The sequence below is a fragment of the Adelges cooleyi genome, unplaced genomic scaffold (genome assembly GCF_023614345.1).
Source record: "Adelges cooleyi isolate 19-005CV unplaced genomic scaffold, UGA_ACOO_1.1 ACOO_flye_CR_arks_rails_tigmint_CR_PRNA_1, whole genome shotgun sequence".
Taxonomy (NCBI): domain Eukaryota; kingdom Metazoa; phylum Arthropoda; class Insecta; order Hemiptera; family Adelgidae; genus Adelges; species Adelges cooleyi.
Genome location: NW_026095751.1, coordinates 1,468,527 through 1,486,879, shown reverse-complemented (window position 1 = coordinate 1,486,879; position 18,353 = coordinate 1,468,527). Strand labels below are relative to the sequence as shown.

Genomic DNA, 18,353 nt, shown 5'->3' with positions numbered 1-18,353 from the left:
TAAACATTTAATACAACCCTTTTATTCTATTTATTGGAGATTTTTAAATAAATGTAATAAACTAAAAACTACCCTCTTTGGCTAGAATTCAACGTCGGTGTGGCACACGATGGGGTTGAGTAATCGAACCCGAATCTGTTAAAGCTAATACACTGTTGCAACTGTTACACTACTGCACTTACCTCCAGATAATGTTCTGGTAGCAAGCGTATGCTGCCATATCGTGTCGCCGGCATCTGTGTGAACGATCATCTGGATTTCATACACAGTGGCTGGCTGTAAGTGGCTGATGGTGAACGTATCGCTGATCAATTTTTGTTTGGTAAACGTTATCCAAACACCTTTTTCGGGGTTTTCGTAGTTGATTTCGGCGTACTTGCATGTAAATGAATGTATGGCACACAGATTAACGGGCCATGTGCTGAACGTGAACGTCACACTGGTCGAATTAATGGCAAGCACGGCATTTTCTTCCGGGACCTTTGGAACTGTTAAGAAAAAAGACAAGACGTTAAAATATTTAAATTATTTCCATTTAACGAGTTTACATCTTTTTTGACTTATGTGTCAAAAATTACAGAGCCTAGTCCACGAAGCAAATGTGATCAACACAAACCCAAACAAGCAATAGCACAAAAGGTGCAGAAGAAATTCCAGTCAAAACAAATTTTGCTGATAAGGTGTGACGGATGAAAGAAAATATCGAAAAGTTTTTAGTTGTAAGTATGAATGTATTAATACTTTTATGGATTCGATTGAATGAGTAGTTTGATCTGGAATTTATCAAATTAAAGACTGGAAGTAATTGATACTAATTAAAAGGAAACAAAGTAAAGCCTACATACGGTGTTTCTTCTAGATTCCGCTGTATTGTTGTAAAATGGGTTTTATTGCTAGTAAATTGTATACAACTAACCTCCGCCTTTAGTGAATACTTCTTCGACGCGGCTGATCTTACTGGCGCCGACCGTGTTGACGGTTTGCATTGACACGCTGTACTTAGTTCCGCATTTCAACTGGTTTACACTGCACGTAAACCGGTCAGAATCTATGTCCATCCTTTGGGGACCACCGGCATCTGTCTGGTAAAATAGTATATATGCAGTGGTCTCGGCGCCAGACTGTTTGACGGGTTTCCATTGCACCAGGAGAACGTCTGTCGAAACGGAATCCACAAGAAATTCCGGCGGTTGCGGCGGATAGAGCACGTTTACCGTGTACGATATTTGATCCCTTCCGAATATATTTTCCACGTGACACGTGTAATTTCCCTCGTATGAACTGTCGTCCACAGGTCCAATCGACAGACTGCCGTCGTCTGAAATCCTGCGTTGACGGAGAAAATACATACTATTATATAAGCATGCACAAGATCTTTGAAGCACGGTTGTCTCTTACTCTGTTTCGGCTCCTTCCGGTTGTTTCCACTTGACAATCGGAGTCGGCATGCCCACCGTAAAGCATTCGATCGCAATCTTTGATCCGACCACGATGTTGACGCGTTCACCAAACGACGCCACTCTGGCTGGAGCTGTTAAACCAAAACATCAAGACAATCAGAAAACAATAACCACAGCTGGCAGTTTTGCCATCGTTGAAATCCATCCGGTGGTTACCTCTGGAATTTGGACTTTGGTTCACACGGAAACTTGGCTGTCCTTCGCCCACTACCGTCGTAGCGGTTACCCAAAATTCGTAGCGCTGGAACTCTTTCAATCGACGGATTTCTACTTTTGTGTTCTTGTCTCCAAAAACTATTTCTTTTTCCACTATCTGTAAAGCACAAGAGTCCATTGTTAAACGTCACAGAGTGGCGTTCGAACATTGTTTGAATACGAAAAAAAGATCATCTGATTTTTCTGTCCTATCCTCACCCCATCTAAACCTTATCCCCAACCCATTTCCATTTACAGTGTTTGTAGATTACAAACAAGCATACTTGAAGAGCTGTTATGCAAGGCAATGGATAACAGCTCTGGTCTTGAATGAACCGTTAAGCTGGGAAAGAGAAGTTCCCATCCACATCGCTTTCATACTTAATTACCATTCCTTCCTCATCCATCCTGATTTCCATTCATTGATGGCCTCACAGTAACACTTTTTCGGCTTTTCGCCAGTTTAGCCGCTCCCAAAAAACATGTTCAAGGTTAAAACAGTTATTCCCTTACTTTATTGTGTTTCACGTGTACAATATATTTTGTAATTATGCCGTTCGGTCGTTTTGGTTGTGTCCACGAAACAAGAATACTGCTTGACGTTACAGTAAGAGCTTTCACATTGTCTGGCGGCCCAGGGACTGAAAAAGTTTTAAAGGATGTTACAGTAGTGTTCATATCTAGCGTGAAGACTGCGTTAGCCATCAAAACAGCGATTAGAAAACATACCGTCTTGTTCGGTTACACAATAAACAGGACTGGATTGCACGCCATCGCCGACCTTGTTATAAGCTAAGACTCTTACACTGTAGTTGGTGTATTTTTCCAAACCGTGAAGATTTGTTTCTAGATTGGTCGTCTTTTTTATTTCGTTTGGAACAAACGAACCTAGTTTGAAAATTCAATACCGAGTAATAAATAGACGGACTTAGCTACACATTGATCAATTTTTTTTTACCTGATTTTTGGTTTATTTTTTTATAGTTAATTTTGTAGCCCACAATAGTGCCGTGATGACTTTGAACTGGTGGAGGGATCCAACTCAGTCTCAATGATTCCGTCGTTAGAGGTGAACACTGAATGTTCTGAGGAGATTCACTTGGCACTAAAATCAACGGTTTAAATCAGATCAAATAGTATAAGTTAGTTTTAAAATGTTAACGACCATATACCTCCTTCTAAAGTAGTGATTCGTATGAAATCTGAATCTGGTCCGGCTCCAACTCTGTTAAACGGCTTCACGGATATCCTGTACGACGTGAACGGCTTAAGATTTGTAATTTTAAATTCGCATTTATCGAAACCCAACGTAGTCTTAGAGTTAATTTCGGATACTTCATTTGCGTCCACGTAGTTGACTTTGTAGCCGATAATTTGTCCGTTCCACGTGTCTTTGTCCGGCGGCTGAAACAATAGATAAATCGTGGTTTAGTCTATTTCTAGTCTCAGCAAGAAAACAGTATAAATAAACGCACACTCCATCGGATTGTAATTTGGTTCTTTTCGACGTTCACAGCTTCCACGTTGTCTGGAGGCGCACTGGGCACTATAAAGTATAATAAATGATTACAATAATATTGCACGAAACTCATATTTTTTTTGTTTTTAAACTATTCTCACTGTCTTCCAAGGTGGACACGGTACTATTTTGACTCGGATCGCTGGCACCGAAGTCGTTGACGGACACGACCCGTGCGGTATACACCGTGGCGGGTTTTAAAAACGAAATTTTCATGTAGGACAAACTTCCACTGACTGTATAGTTGGACCAGTCTCTACACGTGTTAGTGCACATCTGAAGTATATAGTGTGTCACGTGCATTCTCGCTGGCTCCCATCGAAGCTCTATCCATCTTGCCCCCACTTCTACCACGTCTAGTTGCCCTGGAGATTCAGGCGGCTCTAAATTTCATTAAAAAACAATATCTGTTAGTTTACAAAACTGTGATGATTAGAATCAGCACTGACCTCTGACTACTAAATTGATGGTCATGCGATCATAGCCATAGGAGTTGGTCGCCATACACGCATACACGCCCGTTTGACTGCTGTATAATGAATTTAAATGGAGTTCTGATATTATTCCTTTTTCCGTTTCTTTGGTAACAACGTTTTCAACAGAAGGGTTCCATTCGACGTTTAGAGGTTTCGAGCCTTCCGCCTGGCATGCCAATGTCACTCTGCTTCCGGCGACGCCACTCAGGTTGATGATCTTTTCTTTAAAATGAGCCGGAACTATAATAACATACATAATGACACAATTACCATATTAATATTATTATATTGGGTTACGGAAATAATTTATCGCGTAGATTATAATAATTGTCTTGTTTAATTACTATGAACTTTTAAAGAAACCGTTTTCATTATTTGACTTCCGATTCCGTTATCCGCAGTACACGTGTAATTGTCTTCATATTTTTGCGTTGTAAGGCCTATGGTTAATGAACCATTTCCTAATACCGTTAGTGTAGTTTCGGAAAACATGTTGTACGACTGCAATACTTGATTATCTTTTGAAGTACAAAAAAAATACATATAATTTAATAAAATTAATTTCGAATATTCAAGAATAATATTGTGAAAAAAATCCTAACCGGAAGCTCTAGTCCATGTTATTCTTGGCTCCGGGTAACCTTCGGCTTGACAATTGATCACTGTGAGTTGATTGTCTAGAACTGACGTGTCTTCTGGTTCGATTACCCATCTCGGCGGAACTGTATTGATTATAAACATGAAATCGTTGTAAACCGAATGGTCGGCGATGGATTTTTCTTACCTTTGATGTTGAGGAGAGCCGAGTAGTTGCTGCTGGCTACAGAGTTACTAACAATGCAAGTGTACACTCCGGCGTGATGCGGTTTTAAATTGCTGAAAAGAAGAGTGCTTGAAAACTTAAAATTTTGCAGCTCAATTTCATTATCCGTTGTTAGTACTCTGTTGTCTTTTCGCCAAACAAACTCCATGGGGAGATCTCCTGATTTAATGGTGCAAGACACTTGGGCTCTTTCGCTTTCTTGCAAGTCTTTTGTAAACTGAAATGGCGTAACGACTGGTGGCTCTGTTGAAATATGCACGGGTGATCGGATTGAAACGAACGGCATTACAAACAAACAAAAAAAAACATACTCATGATTCTCAAGTAAAGATTTCCCGTGGCCGATTGACCCTTTTCGTTGATTTTCGTGCACACATAATGCCCGGAATCGGTTATATCTTGAGTAGAACGCACCAGGAGCGTGCCGTTGTCAAACAATATATGCCTGGAATGATTTGGAATTGACACCATATCTTTTTGCCAAGCAGTCCTCACTATCGGATAACCAGCAACGGGACATTGCAAGTACGCATCATCTTCCGATCGTACGGTTAAGTTTAAAGGTGACCTTGCAACTGGATCGCCTAAGACAGACATTTAAAAATTGTCAGCAATTGGGAGATGAGAATGTTAAGACTGATGAGTGGAGTGATTTGGGAAGATAGAAAAAGAAATTAATACACAAGGAGGAGTCTAGGGGTTTAATCAATTGTGGAGAAAATGAGAGAGAAAAGGCTGAGATAGTTTGGTCATGTTATGAGAAAAGATGAGGCAGCAGAGGCAGTGAGAGGTGTTATGAAGAGAGAAAAAGAGGAAGAGGAAGACCAAAGAAATGATGGATGGACGGAATACAGAGTGATATGAGGATAGACTAGGGTGGCCGACCCCATGTAGTTGGGAGTGTAATGACTTGGGTTCTCATCTTCCCCTCAGCACTAACTGTCATGTTATGGTTTAAACGCAAACATTGGTCATTCTGTTTTCATTCTCGATCACTTTCAATTATTTACCCATTTGCCTCATCTCTCTCTCTCTCTCACTGTGACATGCCCAAATCACGTCCACGCATATTCACAAACAGATGTACACATTATGTAAGACTTTCTAAAATCTTTATGTACCCACCGTAGATTTTAATCATGGACGAATGCGATTTAAATCCTAGAATGTTCCGTGCTAAGCAAGTATAATATCCTCCGTGTAAAACATCAGCAATCGATACGTTTAAATAGCTTACAACGTGCCCTAGTTGCATGGAAAAAGTTAATAATTATTATGATATTCATCTGTTGTCCAGTTAACTTACCGTCGATGTGCATGTAACTTCCGAAGACATAATCCCCTTGGGGTAATAAAAGTCCACCGTCAAGATACCAGTAAATTCTCGGCGGTGGATTGCCTGAAGCTGTACACCTTAGCGACAGAAATCCACTGAGCCGAATTATCTGGTCGGAGAACGTTTCCAATAATTCGGGCGAGACAGCTGCAAACGTTTTTTTTATTTAAATAATTTACACAACTAGATGATAACCACAACGGTCTTACCTCCGAGTGTGAGCAAAGTGCTGGCTTGTGCAGTTTCGTCTGTACCGGGATCTCTGGCAAGACACTGGTATATTCCTTTGTCTTCCTTCATCACGTTCCGTATGACCAAGTGATTTCCTTTCTGGGAAATCTCATGCCGGCCAAAACCCTTAATGGGCGCACCGTCTTTTAGCCACGAAAACAAAGGTTGAACAGACGTCCCTTGTGTAGTGCAATTGAAAATTGCGGTCGAACCCGAGTCCACTACCTGCACACAAGAGTAAATTAGTTTGAAAAATTTGACACAAAACCATTTTCGTTTGCCCCAACTTGTTTCAGAGGATACGTGCTGACGGCAAACGGTAAATTGGCCGACAAGGCAACTTTTCGTTGGTCTTGGCCCAGTTTACTAGACACAACGCATTCGTACGTCGTAACCGATTCGGCCATTGGAACTCGAACGATATGCAATAGCGATTGGTACGGATGTACAGTTAACGATTCGATGGGAACTTCTTGGGCGTTTTCTTTGCTGCTCCGGAACCACCTTACAGGAAAATTAGGTTGTTTATTTAATTTTAGTGGATCTAACTTAACCTGACCTAACCGGAAATGGCTTACTTGTACGTCGGAGCAGGGTAACCCTCGGCCAAGCATATCAAATCGGCTGCTTGATTGACATTGGCGTGGACGTGGCCCGTGTGGTATTTAATGGTCGGCGGTACATCTTCAGTGGGTTGTTTTACCACAATTTTGGCGGTTTGACTTACCAACTGGTCGCCAGTGTACTTGTTGACTACTTGACAAAAGTACCTGTCGAACGTGTCCTCTGGTACCACGTCGTGCACTAGCAGTGTACCGTCCGACGCGATCACGTAACGACCACCCATATGTATAGGAATCGTCTGACCTGGTTCGCCTCTGGACTCGTCCGTTTTAAACCACGTTTTCGTTAAATGCTCACTGGTCAACTCTGGGGATTGACATTTAAACATGGCTACGTTCCCTTTGAGCACCACTGCGTTTTGAATACTTATTTCCAGTGTTTTTGCCATGACTAAAAATTGTGCAAACAACATGTTAAAATAGTTTTCATTGACAAATGCATCTTGATCAAGCAAAGTATAGACTTTCGCATTATGAAATTTATAGCCTAACAAGATGGTACTGTGTTGTAATATTATGATGTTAAAAGGAGAGAAGGGTTTGGACAGCACAGAGCTTGATTAATTTTGTCTCCTCGGTGTTCCTTTGTAAACACAACCCGAGTTCAATATTATGCATGATGATATTATAATATTGTACATCAAGATATATGAAACTTTGCGAGTCTATTGGTCCGGACGAATACGGAAAACCACCAATTAAGTTGATTAACGAACACTGGTGTCATTAAAGAGAACATGTCAAATATGTTGACAATCAGGACACATTAGTATATGAAATGAATACTTCATTTGTCGAATAACTCATTATCTTATTCGAAGCTTGAAAATTCTGAATCTCAACAAAAATCCACGACCGGACGTCGAAAATAAAGATTAGAAAATATTGTTTTAACATTAAAATAATATATAAATTGTTAATGCGATTTTTGTTAGATAACTTCCAAAGCGACAATGTCCACACGGATAACCGGGTTTTTTTGCGTTCAACCCGAACCAAAGCAAATCAATAATTATGCAAATTAATTTATTTTCGTCTTTCAAGTCTTAAAAAACAATCTGGTTGTATTTTAATTTATGCGAATTTCAACGCGAACCTAATTTATTCAACGAATGATTTCCAAAATTATTCAGTTAAAACGTAATCGTAGGTAAAATAAAAGGCAAATAAAATCAATGAGTAATAATGAAACATAATTGCGTTAACGTTCCGGAAGTAATGAACATCATTGAAGCTCTGTGCAATAATAATTTATTTAGTGAAGGAACTATTAAAAATTCTCCGGCGGACGCGGAAAAACCCAGCAACTACAGGGGAGAGGTTGGTGGCGAAGGAGTACAATATTTATGGAAATCCTTACTGGCTTTAATCCTGGATTCCCGTGAGACGATTCTCCCGATTGGGTTTTCCAGGGCACATTTGTAAGTGGCCGCGTGTATATCCGCCGTATACGATTGGACCGGAAACGGAGGGAAGTACAAATTCCCGTTCGGTTGGATTTCCCTGAAAGTATAATAATAATAAAACACCGTTAGTATACAAAAAGCAGATGACAAAATAAAGCCGAGATGAGTACAATCGTCGCTCAAGAATGCAAGGACCGCATAGCTCGTTTGCGTTGGCAAATTCAAGTTGGCCACACTGACGGACTAGGACTTGTTTTTAAAGTCAATAGATAGAAGCTTAAACCTGATAGAATTTTGACAATATGGTCGTAATAATAATTGTTATTGAACGGTAACCGAAACATATTTTCTGTGCTCTCTTGTAAAGTTCAGATAAAACGTTAAGATACGAGGTATTGTTGCGTCTTAAACGATTGAATATAAAGCAAATATTGTCGGTTAATTGTTATTTTACTTTACACAGTTCTTTGATTTTGTGATGGGCATTTAAAATATGTAAGTCACCAATTGGCTTTTAACAATTTCCCCTTCGAAAAGTACTCTTCAAAATGATTAAAAAAAAACCATACTTGGTATTTAGGAAAATACTATTGTCTTCAAGAGTAGTTTTCAGATTTTTGGCTTAATATAATATTAAATATAATAAAAATAATATTATTTTATTGAAAAATTCAGTTAAACAAGAAAATCCAATAACTCTGTATATTTCCAAAGCATATACCTATTATTATAATAATGATTTTATATTATGTATGTTTTTTCGCGACGATTGTACCCTTCTTTTCTTAGTACGCATAACTGTTCTTTTTCTTGTTGTTCGAATAACTTGCAAAAAAAAAAAAATCTCCACGTGTAATATCCGCTTTGAACAAAATATATCATACACATGGAACTAATACATTTTTTTCGTGCGGGGTTTGAAGTGCAATTTATAATCGATAATTATAATTGGAAACGTTAGAAAATAATAATATGTATAATGTTAAATATTCCACACACGATTTATGATATTATTTAATATATTTGTCACAGCGGTATATTTGCACAATGTTTCATTTGGCGCAATAATAATTGCAACTTATACTTTGAATTTTTTCCAAACTTGGTATATTTTATTATAAGCAAGAAAAAAAATAGCAAATTAAAAATGAATTTTGTAATGATCTTTGATAGTTTGACTAATAACAAAATACTAATTGCGCTAAATTGGCATAGTTTTTTTATACTAAACTTATATCATATTTGTTTTAGTTTGATTAATTATCATAAACTGTTTCCATTCTTTTGGAATTTAAACAAACTTCCCAGGAAATCCCTCTTTATAGTTGCACGTATCATATATTGATAGTTTTCAATGAAACATGGCTTTTCTATGAAATTTCCATTACTCCTCTAAAAGACTCTCGACAGTACATTACAGTTACTGATTCAGTTTAATTATCAAAACAACTATACGAGGGTAATTATTTGTTTAATGCGTTTTCCAATCAAGTCGGAGAAGCATCATAGAAATTTACTGATTTAGACTAGTTTGGCCTGTTAAATAACTACCGGAGCAGTCGTTATACAATTAATCCTTCCCGAATGAACTTGTTGAACCTTCAAATGTCATATTATTGTTCGGTTTTAATGGCTCGTTAACGATGTAAATTAACTAAAAGTCATTAAGCGAAATCGGTTGCCGGTAATGTACCCGCCGTTTTCAATAGTCGTTACTAAAATTGTTGTGATTTTTTTGTTAATTTAATTTCGGTTAATCGACAAAAACAATAAAATAAAAACATAATTCGTTTTGGAAAATAGTAAAAATAACGATAACCCATGTAATAGTGTTAGCCAAAACGGTTTTAACAATATTCATATTTCCCTAGAAAATGAGTGTCTTACATCAGAAACTTAAATTGACCAACATATCTCATCAGCCTTATTGCATTTTTTCATCTTAAACCCAAATTTTTACAACCTCCCGTCCCCTCTCCGACTTAATGATTGTATAAAACTTAAGAGCTGAAAATTGTGGTGAAGGTAGATCTAGCTTTTTCAATTAGCTAAAATCGAAATCATCCCCTCCCCAATTGAAATCAACTACCCCAATAATTATAATATGGTTTGACATATATTTTTTTTTTTTTTTGTTAACCTTGTTAGTGCTGAAAACTAAAACGTTTCAGTGCTGCTTGTATACAACGATTGCGGGTTGAACAATTATTTGTCTGGAATTTATGACACTTAACTGAGTTAATAATACTCTCATCTGTATTCCGGCGGGTGCACAATACAAATATTATACATAAATTATAACTTAAGAGCTACGCTACAGAAGATATGACGTTTTTTTAAGTACCTGAGCCCCGGCACGTCGGTGGCAATTTTGTCATTGTAATATAGCCACGTGACATTCGGCTGAGGGTTTCCTTGTCCCTGGCAGCTTAGCAGTGTGCCCGTGGTGTTTGAAAAGTAAATTAAACTTGGCGGCTCCACCGCGAAGTTAGGGGCTTCCATCGGACTTGGCTGCCACGTAGACGACACGCTTTCTAAACAAACCATCAAACGGTAATAATTACATTAGTGTTTTGTGTCCGTTGTGCTAGTTAACATGTATTTTTTTCGTTTTAATAAAAATATTAAAATTAGGCCATTGGACTTCCATCGTTGAACAGAGATATCTTTGATAAGCTAAAGAGATCTCTGAAATACTTTTCAAATAGTCTATTGGAAGCTGCCATTTTGGCCATGGATGTTGTTCCATTGTTTATAATAAATATATATACCTACCGAGTATTTGCATAATAAAAAAAATGTATTTAGTCGGCAACTTTGCATTTATAATGGCGAGCAGGCGAGCTTTGTACGAAGAACGTGCATATTTTTCTTAAAAACTAGTCGGCATTGCTTATACTTAGATGTACATGATATTATTCTAATTTATATTCACGGCCGGTTCCTGTGGCCGTTTAAAATCAAAAATTGCCAAATGTCATAAAGAAAGTTAATATGAATTAACGCAATATAATTTATTTTTATTCATCGTGTCACTTTGATTCATCGGAGTTCACTAGATCTGTTTTCCCATTTGAGACATCAGTTCTAGATTGCCGGAATACACAGTCGGAAGAGCCACCAACCAAGTACCAAAAAGTCAAGAAGAAGCTCTTGAGGAAGGAAATAAAGACAACTTGGTAAAATACTTTGAAAAAATAATTGTGTACAACCTTACTTTAGTTATAAAATAATTTTCATCACTAAGCCCCTCTAAAACATATGATGGGAATACAAATTCATGCTTAGCTCTCCAGTCTCATCGGTATACGGTATACAGGATGATTGTTTTATCATGGTTCACTCAATATCTCATAGAGTTTAATAGAAAATTACAATGTTTTTTTTTTCATATTATTTTTGTACAATGTGATCTAAATTTTTGAAAATTTTTTTCGTTTATATCCCCCTTCTAACTTAACTTTTTTGACAGCAACTTTTTAATTTTGAAAGGTAGTGGTAGTGGTAGTGGTAGTGGTAACATAAGTGGTAGTTTAAAAATAATAACAATTTTTTTTTAACGAAAAACATTATTTTAAAAATCTTCTGTCGCTGCATTTATTTGCATAGATTTAGTAGAGATTGTTGTCTGTAAAACTCCTGACTGGAATAAAAATAAATGTATTAAAGTAAGCCGTGTGTACAACGTTCTCCTCTCGTTTAACATAATTCACTGCTAAAAGAAAATGTTCATTAAAATCAAACGTAAACTCGTGTCTTCAAATGTTAAACACAAAAACACTACAGTACAATACAAAAAAAAATATTTATTTCTATTTACATAGCTGTGAACACTTTTCCAAATGTCATATCCAAACTGTTTAAGCTTTCTGTTTGAGAGCGAATAGTACTTTTTTTTTTTGTACTGCATTTTAATACGAAACAGTTTATGCTGGTAAAATGTTTTATGACGCGACTATGGAACTGTTATTTTTACTAACCGTAATCGCCGCGTTGGCATCGTACTCGCACCAGTTTCCGCCGAACGAAAGAGATAATCAACAACAGCGTGTCGACCGGCTGAATACAATTCTGAAAAGCGCTGGATGGGGCTGGCTCGACCACGTCGCAGTGAAAAATGACGATTATCCACCGGGTCCGTTCTCGTATTCGGGAATAGATCTATTTGTAGCCTCTGAAGAACCCTCCAACCGCACCACGAATGTGGTGACCCGTGAAAACGTGGAGAAAAAATACCGCACGACCGCTGAGCTGTTGGGCTGTGTGTATGCGACCGCCGTGCATCAGTTTATGCGGTTGACGAAACCCATGCTGGACAAGTGTCTCAACGAGATAATTAATGCGAGAGAAAGAGAACGAGGCCAAAGAAGTCGGTACAGCCAAAGGTGGAAATCGGGTACGGTTACCGCGGATTTTGCAGTACGCCCCGGAAACTATGTGGTGTCCTGTAAACTCTTCAACACCGTTTTGGAACAATTCGAAAATAGCAGACCCATGTTCGATTACATGCTGTACGCGTTGAGATATTTACTAGAACCGTTGGATACAGTTATCGGCGAAACGTTTCGCGGAATTAATTATGTACAATATCTTATGGCCGGCATGATTGAGATTCGAGACATAAAGACTACCCTATACCCCCGTGGACATGTATACCAAGAGAACGCTGATGACAATGTCTATGAATTCGTTCAAATATTAAAAAAACTTTTAGAACGGCAAGTAAACACAGTTCTGTTACCTTTTATTGAGAAATTTTGCATAGTACCGAACCAAGGTGAAACGACCAACCAGTCCCTGAGTGATTACTCTGAGGATATGGTAAAATTTCAGATCGAAACACTCGTGGAAGAGGTGATAAATAAACACTTCTTAGACTTAGGCTTTCAGTATGTTGTAACTACAATTTAATTATTATTGCTAATCAAATGTTTAAATCTGGGTATTACATGATTTGCACTTTTTTCCAGACTAAATTTGTAAAAATTTATCATTTTTATTGTACTATTATTAGTGCTAGTATATGGGTTTTTTTTTTCGTGTAGTGAAATATATATTTATTATCGAATACGCTTTAATGTTTTAAATAAATCATTTATTATTGCAAGAATATTATTATTGTAAGAATATATGGATAACAATGCTGAATGCTTTATAAAATTGGAAATCGAATTATGCGTGCGTGCGAATGTCAAACGTTTTACAAATTATTGGCATTGTAAAAAGTAATTAATTTTAAAGAGCCCGTTTCAAGACAACAACAGGGCAAAATATAACATGTGTATTCTAAAAGTATACTTATAATATTTAAGAAACTGTAGAAACCGTATTCCGTGTCCAATATTAGTCTGTTCGAGCAACAACGTTCCGTTTGAATTGGTACAACTGCAACTCTACATAATGATTATTTAGACGTTTTCGATATTGCAACATAATAGTAGTTGAAAGGTTGTGTGTATAAGACTTGAATGTTTTAAGTGGAGTGCAGATTTGTTTTTTAAAAGTTATTGATACACAATACGAGTAGACCTATCTTCAGTCTAATTTTCAGCTCTTAAGTCTTAAAATTGCACCTTAAATATGGAGAAAAAAAAATTCAACTCTTGCGTGGGGTGTAGGGTTATTAACACTGGACTTACCACTACTTACTACTACAACTCACTTAGGTACAATACTTTCTTACTATGCTTGGTTTGGACTGTATCATCCACAGATTCGCATCAAACCGTTTGTTTTGAAGTATAAGAGATAAGATAATAGAGATAATGGATAAGAGATAAGATAATAGAGATACTAGATTAGAGAGAGAGGTTAGAGATAATGGATTAGAGATAAGAGAAAAAGAGTACAGATAAAAATAAACATAATGGATTACAGATAATATATTAGAGTAAAGATATTAGAGATAATAGATTAGAAAAAAGAGATGAAATAAAAAATAGATATAATGGCTTAGACATAAGACATAAGAGATACTAGATTTGCGATAAAAATAAAGATAATGGATAAGAGATAAAGATTAGGGATAATAGATAAAAGAAAAGATATTAGAGATAAAATAGAGATAATGGATAAGAGATAATATATTAGAGAAAAGATTTAAAAAAAAAGATATAATGGATTACAGATACTAGATAAGAGATAATGGATTAGAAATAATAGATGAGGAAAAAGAGATAAGAGATAATAATAGAGATTATGGCTTAGACATACGAGATTAGACAACAAATAGAAATAATGTATTAGAGATAAGATATTAGGGATACTACATTTGAGATAAAAATAGGATAATGAATAAGAGATAAACGATTAGGGATAACAGATTAAATAAAAGAGATTAGAGATAAAATAGAGATAATAGATTAGAAAAAAGAGATGAGATAAAAAAGATAGATATAGTGGCTTAGACATAAGACATTAAAGATACTAGATTAAAGATAAGACATTAGAGATACTAGATTTGAGTTGAAAATAGAGATAATGGATAAGTGATAAGAGATTAGGGCTAATAGATTAGAGAAAAGAGATTTAAAAATTGGGATAATGGATTAGAAATAACAGATGAAGGAAAAGAGGTCAGAGATAATGGCTTGGACATAAGAGATTAGACATACAAACAGAAATAATGTATTACATTTAAGATATTAGGGATACTAGATTAAAGATAAGGAAAGTACCAAAAAGTTCGAGGGTCCTATACTTGGGTACAAAGACATAAGCATATTGTGTATTCATGTATCCGCTTGCAGTGTGGATAGTCGTTAGTGTTTTGTTATCGAATCGATACCGACAGTTTGGAATGTGCGTTTATATTTTAGACACGCAAGAAAGTTCCGGTTCCGCCATTGCGAGTTAGCGTCTCGGTTTGCCGATGGATTCTTCAAGACACAAAGAACGGCCGTCGGCACGTAAACATTACACAATAGTAATAACATTGTACACATACAAGTCGAATCGAGTTAATTCCTCCTTATCCTTTTCCGAGCGTCTTAAAGGGCTTTTTGTTTATTTGTGTGCAATCTCATCGGTATTCACGTCGATGAAACTGCGATTGATAGTCTACGGCGTGAGAGTGTAGGGTGAAGGGCGGAGGAATGCGAGGAGAGGAGAGGGCCACCTTTGGTTGGGAAGGGTGTGTGAGAACGAGAACACTGCTGGGGCAATAGGAATTTCATTTTTGCCCGAGACCTTTTGTATTAGCCCTCTCTCCATTCTCGCTAATAGGGTTCGAAAAATGAGAAGAATAATAATAATCTCGCCGCCCCTTTGTCCCTTTCCACTCGCCGACCTAGTTGTGCATTAATGTTTCCTCTGTCTTGTTTTTTTTTCTCCTCTTTTCTTTTACCCTCAATGAGAAAAGACAAAATAATCCAAATCCCGTCGTTGTCGGTTTGTCTAGTTGTGTTCTCTTTTTAATGTTTTATAAATACAAATATTCCGTCTTCACTCTCTGCCGGTTCTGTTTTGTTGAGTTCTACGGAAAAAAAGGTCTTTTGTCTGCTCCGCCATTTCCTTATTATGATGTTTTAATAATTAAAACGAATGCAACAGAAGTCGAGATGTTTTGTATTTTTCCAGAACGCGCACTGTTTTATCATAATCATAATAATTACTACACCCCAAGTGTATACCTTCACACATTAAACGTGCGCGGTAAATTGATTTTAAATCCGCTGCGTTATTATATCTACTTAAAAAAACATCATTAAAATTTTAATTTTAATTGTATAATACCTTTGACTTGATGCAGCCATACATTTAGGGCTAAAAAAAATCCTCTATTAATTTCACACGTTTTCACATAACTCCTTACTGTATGTTAACAGCTTTTGTTTCGGAAAGAGTTTGTACCTTGCAAAAATAAATAATTCCTATTTATACCTTTAAACTTAAACATTTTAAACTTTAACAACCGAAAATGTGTGTGTTAAACTTATTAAAATGCACGTTTACAATTACAATCTTTGTCGGGAATAGATTTAATTAAGATAAAGAATAATAGGTAATTTTAACTATCGAATAATGTATCATTTTTTATTCGTGAACAACATTATTGGTAACACAATAAAAGTAAAACCTAATAGTTATACCGTTATCGTAATCTCGGATTATTTAAAATATAATAATAAATTGGAAAAAAAGAGGTTTATAATTTTTTTGGTTAATCTTTAATGCCACGTTTTATAATAAAAAAATGTATCTATTATTTAGGCATTTAAAACAATTATAATTAAATCGTGTTGATGAATAATAATCAACCAGAAACGAACAACAAGTTTGTTTGTTATAAATAATTTAGTTAAAAAATATTATTTCAATAATTTCTAAAAAAATGTTTTTTTTTTCATTTTACTATTAGTCTTAATTAAAGAGCACTTTAATCTGTTAGGTATAAATTAAAAATTAAATTTTATAACTATAAGTTTTCCTTTTGATATTCTATATTAAAATTAATACCTATTTACTATCTCTGCTCCACGAAAAAACATTTAATCGTAGATATCTTATCATTTATCTCTTATCACATCTTATCTCTTATCTCTAACTGATAGTGAAAGTGTAACGTGAAAATGGTGACATGAAATTTATTGTATCAAGCCCAATACATATTCATGTCAAAAACAAACAAAAACAAAATTAAATATTAAATTAATATTATTCAAATAACATTTTGTTTACCTATTGGAGAAAAATGCAAATTTCAGCGTACAAGATGAAAAAAACATTGTAAGATACGATCTTGCAAGTGTTATTTTATTGGTTGCAAAACAGTAAAAGTAAATGATTAAACTATAATAATATTTAATTAAGACTTATAATTATCAAACTAAGATATTGCTCGTAGCAGTAACTAAAAAAAGTAATGAAAAAAAAAACTTCTTTACTTTAAAATTCAAAATTATGCCGCTTGTTTTTTTGACAGACATAAATATTATTCATATTTCCGGTAAAGTATAACATAGGGATTTACTAGGTACTTATTACCGTTAATTACTTATTAAATACTTTAGACTTTCCATTCGCTATTAGGGCGATAAAAGTTGTGTAAAAAAACATTCAAAGAGGGCCCAGGCAAGAGATTAAAAATTAATTGGTATTTTATAAGCAATTCCGCCGTCTTCAATTACGGTGCTGACTACTTACTCTCGTCTAACAGCCCTCGCCTTGTTTTTATACTCGGAAAAGGGTGGGTGGTTCGTTTTAATTATAATAATATAATATATCTGATGTATATTTTTCTTTTTAGCGCCTCGACAATATTCAACGACAGACAAATCTCTCGACGACGGCGATATTAATATTGTCAATGATTAAAATATTTGGTATTGGTTTTTTTCGAACTTCTGACACTTTTCTGTACAGTTGAACTGGCATTTTTTTTATTTCGAGTTGTCCGTGCAATTTATTTAAGTCAATATTGTTGTCGAAACGTCAGCGAAGAGCGATTATAGAAAAGCTGCTATAGACTAATCGTTTTAAAACAGTAACAGCAGACGAGCGAAATGAGGAAATGTAATAAAGATAAATTAGCTGATAAGAGTTATTACAGTGATAAGGCGGTCACTGAGATAAGGAACGACGCAAATCAATGATTTGTGAAATGGTGATTGATAAGAAACGACGAGTTGATAAGAATCACGATAATTGATTGATAAGGAATGACTAGCTAATGAAATATGAGATAGTAGCACAGAATAACAAGAAGAGACTACCCAAATTCGAATAAATGGGATCTGAGGGCCTACTATTCACTCAATAATAATTATCAATAATAACTATTATTATCCTCTACTTTTTAATATTATTTTAGTCTATTAATTATCATAATCTGATAGGAAACATGTAGCACAAAAATTTACATCAAAATTACAAAATGACAATTTAAACACAAGCATGATGATAAGTGATACAATTGTTTTTGAGTCACGAGGACGTTCTTCATCCATTTATTATAAAATAAAGTTTAGGCAATTTTTCTTTAAAAATCTTAATATGGAGCTTAAACTATAGTTTAAACTTATCATTACAGTAATTATAATTCATTCTTAGCTGTTATTTTTTTTTTTGTCAAACTATCACAGTCATTTCTATAGGCAAAATTACAATTTTTTTTCCATCAAAATATATTTTAACTAAAGTGCCTTGGAATTGTAAAATTTGTATTTATTTTTCATTAGGTACTCAAAACACTTATAACATCATTCTTAGAAGCGCTATTCGTTCCCGAATATAGAAATAATCTTAAGAATCATTAGCACGTTATCCTAATCTTCAAATGCAAGT

The 18,353-nt window shown here is 35.5% G+C and overlaps 1 protein-coding gene across 1 annotated transcript in view; it reads right to left on the bottom strand.

Annotated features, from left to right (window-relative positions):
• Positions 1-18,353, bottom strand: part of LOC126834311 (cell adhesion molecule Dscam2-like) — a 53,516-nt gene that overhangs the window by 18,981 nt on the left and 16,182 nt on the right. Inside the window, exons 3-24 of the mRNA XM_050566135.1 lie at positions 10,414-10,603; positions 8,024-8,166; positions 6,619-7,054; positions 6,328-6,544; positions 6,019-6,265; positions 5,780-5,956; positions 5,599-5,718; positions 4,785-5,057; positions 4,435-4,716; positions 4,253-4,372; positions 3,995-4,168; positions 3,624-3,890; positions 3,276-3,557; positions 3,131-3,201; positions 2,828-3,059; positions 2,614-2,760; positions 2,385-2,543; positions 2,169-2,296; positions 1,617-1,773; positions 1,399-1,531; positions 917-1,326; positions 183-488 (exon numbers count right to left, since the gene is read on the bottom strand). Coding sequence (XP_050422092.1) covers positions 183-488; positions 917-1,326; positions 1,399-1,531; positions 1,617-1,773; positions 2,169-2,296; positions 2,385-2,543; positions 2,614-2,760; positions 2,828-3,059; positions 3,131-3,201; positions 3,276-3,557; positions 3,624-3,890; positions 3,995-4,168; positions 4,253-4,372; positions 4,435-4,716; positions 4,785-5,057; positions 5,599-5,718; positions 5,780-5,956; positions 6,019-6,265; positions 6,328-6,544; positions 6,619-7,054; positions 8,024-8,166; positions 10,414-10,603 — 4,671 coding nt within the window. The remainder of the gene's footprint in view (positions 1-182; positions 489-916; positions 1,327-1,398; positions 1,532-1,616; positions 1,774-2,168; positions 2,297-2,384; positions 2,544-2,613; positions 2,761-2,827; positions 3,060-3,130; positions 3,202-3,275; positions 3,558-3,623; positions 3,891-3,994; positions 4,169-4,252; positions 4,373-4,434; positions 4,717-4,784; positions 5,058-5,598; positions 5,719-5,779; positions 5,957-6,018; positions 6,266-6,327; positions 6,545-6,618; positions 7,055-8,023; positions 8,167-10,413; positions 10,604-18,353) is intronic.